This window comes from Periophthalmus magnuspinnatus, chromosome 5 (genome assembly GCF_009829125.3).
Source record: "Periophthalmus magnuspinnatus isolate fPerMag1 chromosome 5, fPerMag1.2.pri, whole genome shotgun sequence".
Lineage (NCBI taxonomy): Eukaryota > Metazoa > Chordata > Actinopteri > Gobiiformes > Gobiidae > Periophthalmus > Periophthalmus magnuspinnatus.
In genome coordinates, this window is record NC_047130.1 from 2,214,130 (window position 1) to 2,232,840 (window position 18,711).

At 40.9% G+C, this 18,711-nt stretch overlaps 1 protein-coding gene across 3 annotated transcripts in view; it reads right to left on the reverse strand.

Moving 5' to 3' along the window:
* Positions 1-2,234: 2,234 nt before the first annotated feature.
* The window catches only part of arhgap9 (Rho GTPase activating protein 9), a 36,918-nt gene continuing 20,441 nt past the window's right edge, over positions 2,235-18,711 (reverse strand). For 2 of the 3 annotated variants that reach the window (XM_055221926.1, XM_033966779.2), the window contains exons 8-22: positions 15,332-15,397; positions 14,243-14,374; positions 14,071-14,169; positions 13,260-13,321; positions 13,104-13,191; positions 12,429-12,524; positions 12,067-12,165; positions 11,478-11,583; positions 10,644-10,763; positions 9,759-9,857; positions 7,481-7,558; positions 7,246-7,299; positions 6,163-6,297; positions 5,417-5,522; positions 2,235-2,648 (exon numbers count right to left, since the gene is read on the reverse strand). In XM_055221926.1, coding sequence (XP_055077901.1) covers positions 2,462-2,648; positions 5,417-5,522; positions 6,163-6,297; positions 7,246-7,299; positions 7,481-7,558; positions 9,759-9,857; positions 10,644-10,763; positions 11,478-11,583; positions 12,067-12,165; positions 12,429-12,524; positions 13,104-13,191; positions 13,260-13,321; positions 14,071-14,169; positions 14,243-14,374; positions 15,332-15,397 — 1,527 coding nt within the window. In that variant the 3' untranslated portion in view covers positions 2,235-2,461. The remainder of the gene's footprint in view (positions 2,649-5,416; positions 5,523-6,162; positions 6,298-7,245; positions 7,300-7,480; positions 7,559-9,758; positions 9,858-10,643; positions 10,764-11,477; positions 11,584-12,066; positions 12,166-12,428; positions 12,525-13,103; positions 13,192-13,259; positions 13,322-14,070; positions 14,170-14,242; positions 14,375-15,331; positions 15,398-18,711) is intronic. The other variant, XM_055221927.1, reaches the window with a different exon arrangement.

Here is an 18,711-nt window from a genome sequence, read left to right on the forward strand (position 1 = left end):
ATTGCATGTTTTGATGATGGTAAAACTTGTACCATGTGAATAAAACTTAGATCCAAGCATCAGTCCTTTTCCAGCACCTCACGTAAAGCCTATAGTTGCGGATTTTATGAAGGAAGCAGGAGAACAAATAATGTAGCATAAAAATATATTACTTTTATTGGTTATTCCATTCAACAAAGTGAATGATTCCAAATGTTCATGTTACGTGAATGGTTCTGTATTACACATACGCCGTGTTGGACAGAATACTTGTATTTAAAAATGTATTTATTTATGTATTCTCTTTCAGGGTCCATTCAGAGTACTGCATTCTGAATACTTCATACTTTTTTTTTAAATTATCACTGAATTGATACAGAAAATTCACACACACACACGCGTACTCACAACAGCTGTGTTTTCTATTTTTCTCACTAATACTAAGCAGTTTCAAGCCAAAATTGCATGAAAAAAGTATTCTGCGGTAAAAAATACCTTATTATTAACAATCCAACAAATGCATGAAGTTTAAGTCAATGTGCGTAATGTAATATGATTAAAAGGCAATGTGAAGTTGAGTAACATTTCTGCCTTAAACCATATCTAATTCTCACGCCTGGGACACACAGCTGTAAAAATACACTCATTCGTGCATTACTGACTGACACATTCATGCGAAAACTCTAAGCTAACTTCATAGATCACCATGGACAATCTCTTGGATCAAATTAACACATGTGGTCGCACACAACTCGGTTAAAATTATAACTCTGTCAATCAAATCCGCGGATGTATCAGAGACGCACACAGCGATCAAAAGTGCTGCCCATCACTCCTGTCCTGGCCGCTCACACTCACACCACCGCGTACATAAAAATGAATAAATACTGCTAATAAAACTCAGCACAATCTTCAAGCCTTTTCTTCCCTGGTGCCTCTTTTCTGATCTTTTCGTCTCCTGCCAAACCCACAGTCAATATAAAATTACCCAGGCCGCAGAGTGAGAGGCTTTTGTTGAAAAAAAGGGGGGAAGTCCACATTTTTGAAAACATATGCATTTCCAGTTCCTCTTTTGTTCTCTTATTAAAAGCAGCATTTGCACCAATCACAGGGGATGCCTCGGCCCACAGAGTCTCCGAGGGCCACATACCTCCACACTTCTACTATCTCTCACGCAAGCCGCTCCCACTCTGCAAAACAAGGCACAAAACAGCACAGATGGGGTTGTTCACGCGGGTTTATTGTGAGGTGAACAGTGCAGGTAAAGCCTATGTACACAGTTTCAATATTATTTTCAACATCACTGCCACACAAAAGGTGCTAATAGGTCGTCATATTTCACATATTTACAACATTAATTTATCATAAAGGAATTTGTACAATACGGAAAAGTGATGGAGGTCCACAAATAGTGACTAGTTTGGTTGAGGAAACGTCTCCGCCCGTTGGCACAATCATAGTTGTATACTTTAAGTCTATGTACACACCCGGTCTGCTTCCTGCTGGCTTTTTTGCATATTTCACTGTATATTCAGCCACACTGACCCTGGAGGTGTATGTGCTGGTGAGTTTCACAGTGCAATGGTTCTGCTAAGTTTAGATTCCACCTTCACCCATTTCTATGATTTAAAGGTCCTATTTTGCATGTTTTTTTTAAACTCTCAAATGATCTTGCCTTTAGTCTTAAGCATGCTCCAATGAGCTTCACTGCTTTAAGATAAGATAAAGATAAACCTTTATGTGATTAAACTGTACAGGCAGCTGGATATGGCAGCAACATCCACCTGCTCAGTCAACATTTGGATTAGTGGTGACTAATCAGATATAGAGCTAGTTTGATCCTGTTCCCTAATCCCAGTCTAGTCCTGGTTTAGTTCATCTCTAGTTCCAGCTTTAGTTCCAGTTAAACCCAAATATACTGCGGTGTGTACACAGGTGTGAACGCCACCACCAAAGCAAAGGCTCGTGGTTTTATTCCAGCTTTGGTGGCAACACACTGCCATTGTGTCCTTTGGCAAGACATATGGTGGATCTTGTGTATGGATAATAAAAGGACATTGACAAGCTAAGTTAACACATAGAGGCAGAATAAATGGCATTGAATGGTGATGAAGTAACGGAAAGCTATTTGACCAGACCTGAGGGGTAAACGTATGGCTTTAAAAACTCTAATCAAGTTTGATCCATGGAAAGATGAAAGGGGAGTGACAAGGTACAGTCTCTTCCAGCTGTAATGTCCCCACAAACGCAGCAGCTAAATTTAGCATGTTTTTACTATTATTGTTTTAACATGACTTTGTATATGGAGACCAGATGTCATGATTAGCAGCTTTCTGTCCTGGTTCTTTTTCACCCCGTAATTATCTTTTGATGTTAAATCCATTTTACGCCAAAGGAGTCCTCGGTTAGAAGGAGGTCAGATACTGCTCTACTTGTGTTTCGGCTGATCGCCGAGGTCCTTTCATTTGGATACCTCGTAACATCAGGAAAAGCCTCGTGTCCCAAAGATGTGCTCGTATTCACTGAGTATGAGCTCCACCGCCTGGTTTTGGTAGACCATGTTGATTGCGATGTTGCCGTTGTCTCGTTCGGGGCGCATAAGGGTCGGCCCGAAGACTATGCCGATGTTTTGGGTGGTCATTCGGTTGGAGTCTGTATGTTCCAGCACACTGCAAAAGAAAGATAGTGTCATTCAAGCACTTTCAAGAATAATGGTGTTTTATTGCACTTTTCCTATGTATCGTATTATCTGTATGTTTGTTTTGTTGTTGACTTTTGTGTTATTTTAAATGAACTGAATTGAATAAAACAGCTTTTGTGCATTCAAAGTCTTGGTTCAATGGGTGATAGTGTTAATATGTCAGGATTAAAATCTGTTTTGGCTTGAAGAAAAAACAAAACAAAAAAAACCCCAACAATTTGGCAATCTAATACATTTTCAGAGAAGTAGTAGTAGAAGTTGTACACTGTGCATAACAGAGAATCACTTGGTGGTTTTGTAATAAAAAATAAAATCACATACAACAGGAAGAATTTGGCATATCATAACTGTTTAGACAATGATACTTTGTTAACCACTGAAGACAAAATGTGTCATTCAGCTTTGCATCCAAATTATAAAACGCATGTGAAACTAAACAGGGACATGGCAATGTAGTAAATTTGGGAAATTATAACAGCTGGAGGGCTGCAATTTACTATTATTTGTGTAATCGACTAGTCCAATGATCATTACTGTTGAATAAAGTGTAGTATTGATGAAAATTCAATCTTTTAAAATTGATTTTGATATTTTGATTTAAGCAGTGATCTTTGTTATGAAAAAGTGTTTTCAAGTGTTTTAGAGACTGTGTAGTTCAGTTCAGATGTTTGATTATCAAAATAAGAGTAGGATTATTTTTTTGTTGACTTGCCGATTAATCATTGCAGCCCTAAACAGCAGGTCAAGAGGGTCTTAAATCAAACTCATGGAAAGCTGGTTGAAGGATGTACAAAAAAAGGTGTGGTTCACAACATATAAATCTGGTGCAGATTAACAGTATATATTTGCTTAAAGAAAAGTGAAAAAAGGGATTGTCAATTGGCCCTTGTTAGACATTCAAATACATTTTAGATCCTATTATTATATCTAAAGGTACATTTGGGAATGGTGAATGATTTATTTAACACTGACCAATCAAAAGTGAGTACCACTGACCGACTGAAACTTTGTGGGAGGGCCTAAAAGACAGACATGTAAAAGCCCCTGTTTCATAGACTGTATGTAATTATGGCAAAGGAGGAATATGTATCTGATCTTGAACCATATAAAACTATTGCGGCACACCACCAGACAAAATCATTAACCTATAAATAAGAAGCCTATGGGGCCCTAAATGTCCAAAATGGCCCTGCGTGAAGGTTTAATTTGCAGGTTTGTTTGTCCCAGGTTTCCGTACTATTCCTGGAGCCTTCCTCAGCATGAACATCTGCCTAAATGTGTGCACGTTCAAGTGTCGCACGGCTATACTTTACAACCCGAGATGTGCTGCGTACGTATCCACCTACAGTACGCGGTGTGTGTGATTTGCGATTTAAAAGAGGGGGGGCCGGGGAACGGGTTAAAGCCACAGCATGAGGCATTCTTCTAAAAATGCCATTCCCACCAAGCCACAGGGGCAGCCAGCAATTGCTCAAAACTTCCACATTAAAAAGAGTGGAGGAAAAAAAAAAAAAAAAAACGAAGGGAAAAAAATAAGCGAGGGACAGGGTTGAGAGAGAAAGAGAGAGAGAAGGAGAGGTTCCAGTGGTGGCGGCGGCGGTGTTGGTATGCCTTCCAGCAGACGAACCGCAAGGCTCCCATAGGACCTTCGAGGCAAAGAGGGGAGAGCCACAGAGAATGAGAGAAAGGGGGGACGTGTATAGGAAGGAAATTAAGGTGGCAAGTTAGCAGGAGACATGGAGACTAGAGTGATTAAGCCCGAAGATTAAAAAAAAAAGTGATGCACAACTTGGGAGGGGAGGAATGACTGTTAGTGGGGGGAAAATAAGCGAAAAGACACAAGAGTTGACAAATTCATGGCCCCTTCCACCTCACCCTGGCACCAAGACAGGCCTGCAAACACGAACACTCACCCCTGCAGTGGAAGGAAAAACCAAAGGCAGTAAAAAACACACACTTTATGTACTGTAAAAGGAACTGGCTTGCAAAACTTTGTACATCATTCATCCTCCTCCAGCCTTTTCATCTTCGCTGAGAGCATGGGCTTAACAACAGTGTGATCCCAGAACAGAGCTGACACACGTCCAGAGCCACAGACAGAAAGGGCTGAGTAAGACGGGGAAACTGCCCCCTCTTGTGGTCACATGTTTTTAATAACTTTTTCAGCAAGAACTTTGGGGGGTAATGTTTGAGTTGAATAGAATGAAAAAAACAAAACAAAAAAACAACAACTATATAACTGTCAATAACTGTTCAATAGTCAATCTCCCTAAAGGTACTGCATGCAATTTTCTGGGGGTCATCTGCATGATCCCATTGAAACAGACAGTTAAAACCATACTTTGGAACATTCTCCATGGAGATAGATTCATTTTATGCCAAAGGAATAACATCTCCATGGAAACAAATAGAAGAAGGCCCTCCTCCAGGCCAGAAAGAGTCAGGTTTGAAGGGCAAGTATGTTTTTCAGTGCAGTCCCGTTCAATGAAAAAAAAGCCTTTGTTTTAGTGGATTTTTTCATTAAAAAGTTACATACTGTGGCTTTAATAAAAAACAATGCACATAAATGATAAAGAATTTAAGTAACCCATTCAAGACCCTTCTGGTTGAGGAAATCATGAAACCTTTTAAAAGAAAACAATATTTTAGACAGTAGAAGAAAATTATCTGTGAACCAAAATACAAAAATACAAATATCTAATATGTTAAAGTTGTGCTTTAGATTAAAAGCTTTACCGTTTGAGATGGCGACACATGAACTGCAGTGTATCATGGTTTGGTGGAGGCATGTTCAGCACCAGACACTTCAGACGATCCACTTTGTCAATGTAGTCTGTCATTTCTGTAACATAACACAGCACAGCCAGCGTCAACATGAGCGTGACAACTCTTAATTTATCAGTGTCACAGCCCCACTTAATATTTGCACTGATAACACTTATTATGTTCTTACTATCTAATCTCATGCACTGTTGAGCCATTTTCTACTGTCATCAAAGAGAACTGAACAAACGATAAAACAGTTTAAAAAATATATTTATCACATCGATATGCAAATCAAATTATTATATCTGTTGACGTGATTGAAAATGGGATAAGAAAAGAAGATTAAAAGGCTCAACAACTGCACTTCAATGGGAGATTCAAATGTATTTAATGTTTTCACGTCATATGGGTTGAACTGTGGAATACAATTTATGTGTATGCATTGTACTGTGAACCTTTAAGCTGCTTAAGACTTGACAGAAAAATGTATGCTTTTTTGTAAGCCCTAATAACAGGATAAGCACGTCAAGACACTTTTATGGGATATAAAGCAAACATTAAAGTTTGTAAAAAAATATTTTACGCAAAATTCCCACTCAAACAATTAAGTTTAAAGATGCAGAGTTAGTTGGGTGCATAACATGCTGCAGATGATAAGAGAAATGCAGTAGAGTACAGGTTTATTGATCATTTTGACTTGGATTTAGGTCACTCACTGACTGTCTCCACGATGTCGGTGAAGAAGCCATAGGGGACTAATGGCTCGGGAAGCTCTCGGAAGAAAAGTTTCAAAGCCCCCGTGATCACATGGATGTCCTCCCACTCACTCTCGTCCAGATTGAGCTTCTCCTCTGAGACATAATTGAGAAGAGACGACAGTGAGGACTGAGACGTTGACTTATGAGGAGCTTCCAAAAGACAAGAGTGGAGTAACAATGTAGAAAAACATTCTGACATAAAGAGAAATGCCACAAAGAGTTGCTATAAAGAAATTATTAAGCAATACAACATTTGAAAAGTTTTAGAGGGGTTTGAAAAGAGACTTTTGATGAAAGAACTAGATTATTTTTGAGTTTGAATTCATGTCTGGACTCTTTTTGCCATAAACAAACCCCAAAAATACTATTATATTTTATGTTGTCATAATTTGTACTGATGAATCCTGTCTGTATGTCCTGTATGTATATATATGTACGTGTGGCTGATCTGAGCTAGTGAAGCAGGTAGCATAATACATTAGATTGGCTTTTTTTGTTAATAAAAGCTGTCTAAATTAAGTAAGATCCACATCACTAATATAAATGATGTGTGCATATGTATCATGGTTGTCAGCTGCTATCAAGACCTTTTTTCTGAGGCCTTTTTTCAGATTTTTGTCTTTATGTTGTCAATAGTCAGATCTATACTGGTAATTGACAGAGAAAAGTACACAGTCACAATAAGAAGCTTTAGCAAAACGCAGCACATAAAAAGCAGGCATATACCATCATGTTATTCGAGTTTTGTCCACTTGGTGGCGACAGTGAACCATACGACAGCTCTACACAACCTGCTGCTGAGTTATTACATCAGAAAACTTAAAGCAGAAATGCCTTAGGGACACACATACACACACATTAAGCAAATGGTAGCACAACCAGCGAAGACATGAGAGAGCGGTGCTTCATCTCCCTCTGTTTGTCAGTCTGTGTGTGAGTTTGGACCACGCTACTTTTCACATTACGCAACATGTAATGCACAAAACAAGCAGAGTAAACATAAAGGTGCTTTCTGTCTTTTGTTGAACAGTGAGGCTCTACCTTGTACCAACTCTGAAGGGAACATGTAACGTCCGTCAGTAGTCACTGCTCGCTCTGCAAAAACCAACAGTGTCTTGACCCACATGATAGAAGAACTCATGGAAGCTTTGTGTGCACATGTCTGATTCAGGTATTTACAGAATATTTTGGGTGAGCAAAATTTTCTCAAACCACCTTTCTCTAGTTTAATACTCCATTGAGCTTCAGTTTAACTTTAAACATCAAAGTCACTTACCATGGTTGACCTTAAAGCGTAGTTTCTGAATGACTGCCAGATTCCCAGACACTCTGTAGATGCCGTCAGTGTCCAATCCTGCAACAAAACAACACAAACAAAGATAAGCATCTGTTTAATATACAAAGAACAGATGAGGACTCGTCACAGAATCATATTTTGAAAACCTTTTCTTGGCTGTAAAACATAATCAGATAGTAGGATAATGATAATCTAACTACCTTACAAAAAAGACCTTATGCGTTGATGACCTAATAGGTGTATGAGAACAAACTATATTCATTATTATCATACACATATCACACATATTAGTAGCATTGTAAGCTCATGTGAAAACCTCAATGATTAAGACAAAGAGGAGAAGACACTTCACAAGGTGATAAACACTGATGCCACTGTGTTTTCTGTTTGTCACGCTGTAGTCATTCTTTTAGACTAATCAATAATTTACTCAGCCAAGGAAGTTTTAAGTTGCATAAGCCAAGAGAATGGGGTTGAGAAAAACACCATCCTGACACTTTGAAATAGCAGAAGCTACTGTAGAAAGAACACGGGTATGTGATGAGGCGCACATAAGCAGGTTTAAACTTCCTATTACACTGTTAGCCTGCAGCTCAACAAAACAGCTCCTGCTAGAGAAGATTTCTGCCTTTTCAGCATGTTTCATTGTCATGGTAGAAGAACAAGTTGAACTTTTGTTCCTTTTATTATGAAATATTCACAATGACAATGACAAGTGCTGCTATAACGCTCACACAAAGCACTTATACAGCTTGCAAAATCAAAATGGATTTGGTTACAAGAAGTTCTTAAAAGCCCTAAAACTGGAGAAATCTTGCAGAGTTTTACACACCAGACCAAAGTGCAGAATTTTGTCCTCTGTATTGATACTTTGCAGTGACATCACACTGGGGATTTTCTGCATGTATTTCTCCATCTTCAATTTATAGCACTATGACATTTCAGGGTATTTTATCTTCCTCTTATAGGGAGACAACCAGCTTAAACTTTCTGAAATATCTTCTGGCAGTCGAGTTGTACAAAAAAGGCTAGGCATATTTAATTCATCAAACCTAGGTTTTAAAAGCTTTAGTGGTCAAAAACAAGAATAAAATCCCTGTGTATTAAATATTCATCTGGAGCATTGTTTCGAACCAATTTCAAAACAAGTCTATTTTCTCTCATTTGGATCTGTCTCTGGGTTGGCAGCTGTCATCGGGTTCTTCTCTAAATTTGTGCAATCATAAACATTTCTGTGAGATTTTGTTGATGACTTCTGTCACACGCTGAAAAGAAGGTGCAAAACTGTTGTCATGGGATACAGTGTACTGCCTTATGTGTTGTTTTTTATATTTAACCATATGTGGAAGTGACACATGCTGTTACGCTAGTCAATGAGTTTAGTTGAGGTCAGTTTAAATCTTAAGTATATATTAGTTCAGTAATTTTACTTAAACGGAAAATGTATGCAAAGTCTTTAAAGGGCCCTTATTACACCATTGTCTGATCTACTTTATAGTGTTGTTTGCTCATCAAAAACTTACCCCTAGTTTTGTTTTGTTTCATTCACAAACAGTCCATTTACGCTCACTAAATCTCTATTGGACAAAGGCTAAACCTCATGACATCACAAGGTGGAACAGAGCGTTTTGAGTTTTGAAGGTGTAAACAGATAATAATAAAGGGTTGCTCAAGCATGTGTGAAGGAAACAAAAACACTCACATCGCAAAGGTTTTGATGGAGTAACGATATTCTAACATGGCTTAAAAATCACAAGAATCCATTCAGAATAATATAGGAACTTTAACAACATAATAATCAGTTTGACACTTATTTGCTTTTCATTAATCATTGTTGTTCCTCGTGTCCACTGTAAAATGCAGTGCAATAATATAATGTGTCACATGATCACATATTACTCCTTCTATATTAAAATCTGACATATGTGGAATATTATGTTAAATTTGTAAACCCCACATTGATCTAAATTGGCTTATCAACAGAAACAGGTCCAGTGACTTCCTGTTTTAAAAAGAGACTCATAGTGAAATTTTGCAGTACCAAGCAACTGTGTTCTATTTATATGCTGTATGAAAAATGTTCACATGACTTTTTAACCCTACCCGTGTAACCTGGAGTTTGAATTTCTGGGTGGAGAAAGGAGGTAAATGGAAACAGGGCATCTCAAAGTCAATTTTACACAAGTCCCCTCAGTATTTTACTAGCTCACACTGATTTGTAGTTGTATTCTTTGTTTAATCTTTACTCTCTCTGTACCTCTTCTCTCCACTGCCTCGGTGCAGAGTCGGACAAAGCGAGGGACGGTGCTCCTCTCTCTCTCACACAGCATCTCCAGACAACAGCCGAATACTTGATCTACAGACACACAAGCACATATATAATTTAAACTACGTCTTCAAGTGACATTTTCCAACAAAGTCATGATTGAGAAGTGATGAGAACTTTAGTTAGAGGCAAAAATGAGTGTCCACTGAGGTTGCAAACCTCTATGTTCAACTGCAGTCCCAGCAGAAAGCTAAAACACCTTTGATGATGCAATGCGCCTCATGGACTGTACGCTTCTATAGAGTGATGTTATAAAAAGCATCTAGCTCAGAGTACAGTCCTTCATATCATCACATACTTTGGTCTACTCTGGTTTGGAGAAAAATCTGACTTATAAGAATTAGAATGTTTATTTTCTTTTTACATCATTGAATCATTAAACAGCAGAGCGTTTTACAAAAGCATCACAGTCTATAGACACTTGGTAAAATGGCAAACTGATGATCTGAAACTTGATACAGTTTGGGTTACATCATGTTTTCTATGTCAACGGAATCTAGTAAAGGTCTCAAAGGACTGCACAGAGGTTTGTTCTTGAAGCTCATGAACATAACATGTGAAATTTATAGAGTTTGTCCTCCTTACCATGCTTCACTCGGGTTGATAGATAGTTTCACTTTCAGGGTTGTCATAGTTAACCATTTGTCAACCATTAACACCAGTCGCACAACAGAAACACAGGACTCTGAACTCATTTCACCTGCTTAGACCATGAACAAAGATGCTAACCTATTATATTATAAACTATTACAATACCCTTCATAAATATAGTGTTGTAATACTGGAACGTAGATAGAACAAAAGTCATTATCTCACCTTTAATCAGCCCCTTCTCCTGCAGGGCCTGTAGAGGAGGTCTCTTCAGGATCAGCTTCTTGAGTCTGGACTTGACACGTTTCCTCTCTGTATTCTCCAGGTTGGACGAGGAACGAGGGACTACAGAGGACAGAGGAACAGAGGAGAGAGCAGAAGAGGTGTGGGTGAGTACGGGACACCGAGCTACGGGGCGGAAGAACAGATGAGAGGGGATAGTTGTGAGGATGAAGAGAGGCAGAGCGGGACGGCGCCTCAGGTGGGACAGCACGGAGGGAGGGATGACCTGCCAGGGGGGCTGTGTGAAGATGTACACGGGTTGGATGGAGCACAGAATGGAGGACAGGACAGAGGGGTGAAAAATACCTGTGTGGAATGTCACGAGGAGACTGAATGAGATGAATAAGACATGATCGTGGTTTTGTGAATGGTGAGAGAAAATGTCATATCCTCACAGTAAACACAAAAGCATTTGAAACCAGAAACAAAATTCAATAATTCACAGCATTTTAAGATTATATACTGCAACAACTGCTATCATAGTGGCTGAGTAATGCTCGTTTTTATGTTTCTTTTAAAAAATGGTAGTACATCTAGGATAATTAAGGACCTGACCTTGAATTACAAATGTTCTGTGAAGTTGTTCAATGAGAGTTATTAGTAATACAGTTGTAATCTTGCGTTAAAATTAGAGTATAATATAGGAACATTTTTATAGTCTATAGCTTCTCATGTTATTAATTAAGCTATCCATGATTACATACAACATACTCTCCCTCAGTATGTCTGTATGCCTTTATGTCTGACACGGGGGAGTATTGAAGGGTTGAGACTTACAGGACGATTTTCTCTCGTCCTCGTCTCCGCTCTGGTCCAGCATCTCCACACTGCCCGCTCTCCTCAGAGAATACAGCAGCACATTGTCCATGGGGTTTTCACGGTCCTGAAGAGAGCACAGTGATTCATTAAACACAAAAACACAAACTTTTTTCTGTATATAAATGTTAGTACATCTGCTAAATATCGCAACTGGTAAGTAAATATGACCTGTTTATAGCGTAAAACTATTCTACTGAACGCTGTAACTCTCAGATAAAGAATTTATATTTCAACATGCATTTTTTATCATTTGCAGTCTATCATTACTATATGGTTACATTTAGGTTGTATTAAGTAGCAGTAATAATTTAATGTTTAATGTAAATGTTTGTATCCAAAAGAAAATAAGAGATAAGAGAGTATTGAGATACATCTGAGAAAATAAAATACTATAATGGACCTATAACACTGGCAATGTACGCTACAGTTTAATAATGTGGAATTTGAACAGCACTGATATTTGTAGACTAAAAAAATCTGACTCTAACAGATTAAAACATCACTGGTGATAAGAATGTAATGAAATCCCTGTATGGAGGTGTATTACCAGGCGTTCGATGACATTCTGAATGGTGTTAAACCACTCATTGATCAATGAGTCCGTCTCTGATTGGAGTAGAAACTCATTGCCGGTCACTGTCCTCAGCTGAAACAGTGAAACATATATAGATAATGTTTACCGGATATTTCACCTTTCTCTGCTTGAGGAGTTGAGAAATGTCATTTTTGTTGAAATTACAATGAACTAAAAGTCACATTATTATGTTTGATGCTTCCTCTTCCATTTTGAAACTTACAATGGGCTTTATTGGGTTTCCCCATTCATACTTCCCATATTAATTAGAATTGTAGTTTTCTTTAAAACACTATTTATAACCCAAAACAATATTATTCTCTGATTATTCTCACCTTAAATACATTCTTTTTGCTGGAGAGATCATTGGCCCACTGCAGTTGTGCTCCTCTTAAATCCATGCTACTTTCAGGTCTGCTGTTTCCTGGTCTCTAAAAGAACATTTCAACACCAACATAGAATTATATTCTCCACTTACATACACACTGTTGTATACAAATCATCATATTAATCTAAAATAGCACTGTAATGACGAGCATCTCAATCTAAATAGTCTACCCATGACTGATTACAGTTTTAGGAGCCTCATAGTCTCAAGTTTTTTAATAGAGAACAATTTAATCTCATGATACTGGCAAATTGCATGTGATGCCAATCGTGGGTTCTCCTTATTAATTATGGAAGACCTACAAATAATAATATTGAGAATTATACAAGCAAAATGAATTATATATAGGTTGTACACAAAAAGTAAACATTTCGATACAGAATGTGACACAGGGGCAATCTATACCGTGTATTCTGAGTTTAAACTGATGCTCTCAGCTCCCTGGTAGCATCAGCTGACTAGAGACTCTGCAGGCTTTATCCCAAAATAGGAAATCCATCAAGCAGAAAAAGTGTTATGTGCCTCATGCATGACAAGAGCTTTTATAATCAGGAAATGTACTCGCTCACCAGCTTTAACAAAATCTTTTTAATTCAGCTTTCTGCGTTTCCACACCACTTACCCAGCTGGATGGTGTCTGTGATTTGGGATCTTTGAAGAAAACCAGGCTGTTTCCAACCAGCACCACCCAAGAAGGACTCCAATTTTTCCTGCAAACAAACTATAATCTTAAACCTTCCTTGTTTTACAATAATTATCAAGTGTTTTTTAATTGTACCTTAGCTTTCTCCCTCCTTCAGCAATTTTGGTCTTATTTAATAGCCCAGCTTTCTCCAACTCCTGCAATAACACATTACACATTGACACGTCTGTCTGCGTCCTCACCAATGTATAACATAAGCCGTGAATAGTTCAAACAGTGCATGTAAGCATAAGGCTTTCCTTTTTGTAACAAACAGCATCCTGAGGAGAAGAGGCATTTAACTTTACTCTTGCATCATTCAGAAAAACATGAGGGGAACTGCTCTAAACTCTCCCACTGCGGAGTGGCCCCATTTAAAAGCAAATTTAATTGTAAAAAAAAAAAAAAAAGTTTGAAATACTGAACATAGAAGAATGATCAGGTTTTTCAACAATAAAAGAAAAAATCATTTGCAATAATGTTTTCATTGTATATAATATCATAAGACTCTTAAAATCACAGCAGGGTGTGTTTTTTAAACACAGATGCCCTTCCTCTATTTAGTATGGCTAAATTACTATAAAGCACATTCTCTTCTCATATATTTCAGCAGCTCTTTTCCCTATAAAACCTGTGAAGCCAAACAATGCATTTTCCACCTGAGTGACTGGTATCATCTCAATACAAACTAAGCAAACAGGTTAAACACAAACATGGAACTGCCAAATGTCATAGTTTCTAAAACTATTGTGTATAATGTACGTGTGGCATCAAATGTCTTGGTAAACAGAGAATAAAATACATAGTACATTTGAATTATAAAAAAAGAGGAGAAAAAATGTTTTGCTTTATTTTATCAAACCTTTGCTAATTTACAACAACCCAGCCATTACTCTGAGGGTCTTACCGGTGTGCAGCTGTCACTGTCTGGGGAGCTGGCTGGAGAGGGGGGCTCCACCACAATGTTGGTCATGTTACACGAGTAGTCTTGGCACTGCTGTATGAGCTGAGGAAAGACAGTTAGCTTTAGCAGCTCTTAGGTAGTTGTGTTGTATATTTGTGTGGAGATGCATCGGTACCTTGCCATTCTCAGGGAGAATGAGAGACTGTGAATGGCTGAGCTGCTGCTTAGACTCATTATAGTTTTGACTTTGAGACTTGATGTATGTCATGCTATTGAGGGTGTCTGAGGAGGAGGCTCGAGGCAGGCTCTTCACAATAAAACGTATGTTCAGGTGAAAGTTCAGAGGGCAGGCAGAAAACAAAATGCATCATTAAGACATATACAAGCAATTCACATTTAGCGTAAATGTGAGCGGTACTTTCACTAAATGAAACTGAACCAAACGGTTGGAAGTTGTGTGACTGTCAACACTGGAAAAGTTATGCATCTCAATATGATCAATTAATATCATGACACACAAGGCATGTGCTCACTTAACTTTGCCACAGCAGCATTCATAATTGAATACCTTTGTAAATCCCTCTAACCCAGTTTCAACAATCAGACTAAACATCCTTCCTCATGTTTGCCATCTCTTCATGTAAGGAGGATTAGTACTGAGTGCCAAATCTGCTCCTATGCTAAGAGCAGGCCTTTAAAAGGTCTTTAAAAGGCACGTACCCACACCCCACTGTGATGCAACATGTTGCAGTAAGATCTGCTTGGGTAATAGCCTTTCTTTTTACACGATGAGTTGTTATTTCACCAACTTAATATGCATAAATGCTGATCACTGGGAATGTGAAGCGCGTAGCTGGCATTAAGTTAATGAATTCTACCGTGAGACTATGCAGATGCAGTTTTTGCAAATCTAACTCCAACTCACTGATTTTAAGAGGAGAATCCCACATTTCCAAAGAGCATATAGTGCTGACACAGTACAGACTTATCTCCCATTCAAGCAAAACAGTATCATGTAATGCAGATTGTGTATTGAAAATGGGCGGCAAAAAAGTATGATGAAATAACAGGAATGAACAAAGCTTTCAAAATATGTATCGCTTTGCAATAATTCACTGACAAAAAATGTGCATGTTTGAATTTTTGTGTGGATGTACATTTACCTTAATAACCATGAAATGTGTTATTGTTTGAACTATTAAGTTTGAAAATAACATAAGCACCAATTGCTAATATTTAAATAATGTTTTATAGTGTTAGTCACCTGAGTGATGTCCCAGTCACTGTCAATGTTTTTGTCATGGGTCCCAAAGCTGTAGCCAGGCGACAGCTACGAGGAAAGACACACAAAGTCACATGAAAAATTATAGCACAGTTTAAATTTAACCTAACCATAATGAACAAACAGGATGTTGGTATGTTCATAACGGCCAGCTAATGCTCACACCAGCTCATACTTACATCCTGTCAGAAAAACAAAAAAACAAAAACTAGAAACTGAATCATCACCATAGCATGTGCACAATCGCATATTTAATTTTTTCCCCAAGTTTTGTAGGGAAGCAGGCAGCTCTTTCACCTCCTTGGATGAAGAAGCTAAAATATTCACAGCACAGATCTCTTTTGAGTCATACATGCAATTTTGAAGCATTTGGACTAAGTCACATCAGTAACAACCTTCAAATCACCAGACAAACAATAAAAAAAGTAAATTAAAAAAAAGTAAAGTAAAATCTACTTACAACAAACGCGCTCATGACTGAAAACTGAAAATAATAATCCAACTTGTTATCAGATGAAGTTCAGATGGTCTGCTCTGTTTTGCACATCATGGCTGAAGTGTGACAGTTTAAACCATTACCGGTATATCTCTCCCTCCTGCTAGTCCACACATACTTCCCCATTCTAGGGGGAAGCAGGTTTATCAGCCTGCACCATCAGCCTCGTGTACAGCAGCTCAACCAGGAAGTGCTATGCTCAATTATGCTCAATGCTTTACCAGAACTCCTACCTCTTACTGACACATCACCGGACCGTGACCTTGTCTTTCGAGTAAAAAATTGGCAATGACATAATGCTCAATTATAAAACACTTCATTCAGCCATAAAAATACAACATTATATTGCAATTTGTTTTGTGCAATTTAAAAACAATAACAAATCCCCTCCCTGAACCGCCACCTTAACGTGGTGGAGGGGTTTGAGGACCCGAATGATCCTGGGAGCTATGTTGTCGGGGGCTTCATGCCCCTGGTAGGGTCACCCATGGCAAACAGGTCCTGGGAGACGGGTCTGACTAAGAGCGGTTCAGAAGCCCCCATGAAGAGTAATCCAACAAGGCCAGTTACGTCGCCCGGACTGGCGTTACCGGGGCCCCACCCTGGAGCCAGGCCTGGGGTGGGTGCTCGGCAGCGAGCGCCTGGTAGCCGGGCCTTTCCCCACGGAGCCCGGCCAGGCCCAGCCCGAAGGAACGACGTGGGGCCATTCTCCCGTGGACCCACCACCTGCGAGAGGAGCCATGAGGGGCGGGTGCAGGGAGATCTGGGTGGCAGTCGAAGTCGGGGACCTCAACGACCGGATCTCTGGACATGGAGACTAGCTCTGGGGACATGGAATGTCACCTCGCTGGGGGGGAAGGAGCCTGAGCTTGTGCGGGAGGTTGAGTGCTACCGACTAGATATAGTCGGCCTCACCTCCACACACAGCTTGGGCTCTGGAACCCAGCTCCTTGAGAGGGGTTGGACTCTCCATTTCTCTGGCATTGCCCGCGGGGAGCGGTGGCGAGCTGGTGTGGGCTTGCTCATTGCCCCACAGCTCAGCCGCCACGTGTTGGAGTTCACCCCGGTGAACGAGAGGGTCGCGTCCTTGCGCCTTCGGGTCGGGGACAGGTCTCTCACTGTTGTGTCGGCCTACGGGCCAAACAGCAGTGCGGAGTCCCTGGGAGGGGTACTAGACAGTGCGCCGACCGGGGACTCCGTTGTTCTCCTGGGGGACTTCAATGCCCATGTGGGTAACGACAGTGACACTTGGAGGGGCGTGATTGGGAGGAATGGCCTCCCCGATCTGAACCCGAGTGGTGTTTTGTTATTGGACTTCTGTGCTAGTCACAGTTTGTCCATAACAAACACCATGTTTGAGCACAAGGGTGTCCTCTAGGTCGGAGGTCGATGATCGACTTTGTTGTCGTGTCATCTGACCTCCGACCGCGTGTCTTGGACACTCGGGTGAAGAGAGGGGCTGAGCTGTCAACTGATCACCACCTGGTGGTGAGTTGGATCCGCTGGCAGAGGAGGAAGACGGACAGACCTGGCAGACCCAAGCACATCGTGAGGGTCTGCTGGGAGCATCTGGCGGAGCCCTCTGTCAGAGGGGTCTTCAACTCCCACCTCCGGGAGAGCTTCTCCCTGATCTCCGAGTGGGCCATGTTCTCCACCTCTATTGTCGATGCGGCTGCTCGTAGTTGTGGTCGTAAGGTCTGCGGTGCTTGTTGCGGCGGCAATCCCCGAACCCGGTGGTGGACACCGGAAGTAAGGGATGCCGTCAAGCTGAAGAAGGAGTCCTATCGAGCCTTGATGGCTCGTGGGACTCCTGAGGCAGCTGATGAGTACTGGCGGGTCAAGCGTGCTGCGGGTCGTGCAGTCACAGAGGCAAAAACTTGGGGTTGGGAGGTGTTCGGGGAGGCCATGAAAGAGGACTATCGGAGGGCCTCAAAGAGATTCTGGCAAACCGTCATATGCCTCAGGAGGGGGAAGCAGTGCTTCACCAATACTGTTTACAGTGCGGGTGGAGAGCTGCTGACCTTGACTGGGGATGTTGTCGGGCGGTAGAAGGAATACTTTGAGGATCTCCTCAATCCCACTGTCACGTCTTCCGAGGAGGGAGCAGAAACTGGGGACCCGGAGGCGGACTCGTCCATCACCCTGGCTGAAGTCACTGAGATGGTTGGCAAGCTCCTCGGTGGCAAGGCTCCGGGGGTGGACGAGATCCGTCCTGAGTACCTCAAGTCTCTGGATGTTGACACGTCTCTGCAACATCGCGTGGCGGTCGGGGACAGTACCTGTGGAATGGCAGACCGGGGTGGTGGTCCCTCTGTATAAGAAGGGGGACCGGAGGGTGTGTTCCAATTACAGGGGAATCACACTCCTCAGCCTTCCCGGTAAGGTCTATTCCAGGGTACTGGAGAGGAGAATCTGACCGATAGTCGAACCTCGGGTTCAGGAGGAGCAGTGTGGTTTTCGTCCTGGTCGCGGAACACTGGACCAGCTCTATACTCTTCATCGGGTCCTTGAGGGTTCATGGGAGTTTGCCCAACCAGTCCACATGTGTTTTGTGGACCTGGAGAAGGCATTCGTCCCTTGTGGTGTCCTTAGGGGGGTGCTCTGGGAGTATGGGGTCCGGGGCTCTTTGTTAAGGGCTGTTCGGTCCCTGTATGACCGGAGCAGGAGCTGTGTTCGCATTGCCGGCAGTAAGTCAGACCTGTTCCCGGTGCATGTTGGACTCCGCCAGGGCTGCCCTTTGTCACCGGTTCTGTTCATTATATTTATGGACAGAATTTCTAGGTGCAGCCAGGGAGCGGAGGGGGTCTGGTTTGGGAACCACAGGATTTCATCTCTGCTGTTTGCAGATGATGTTGTCCTGATGCTT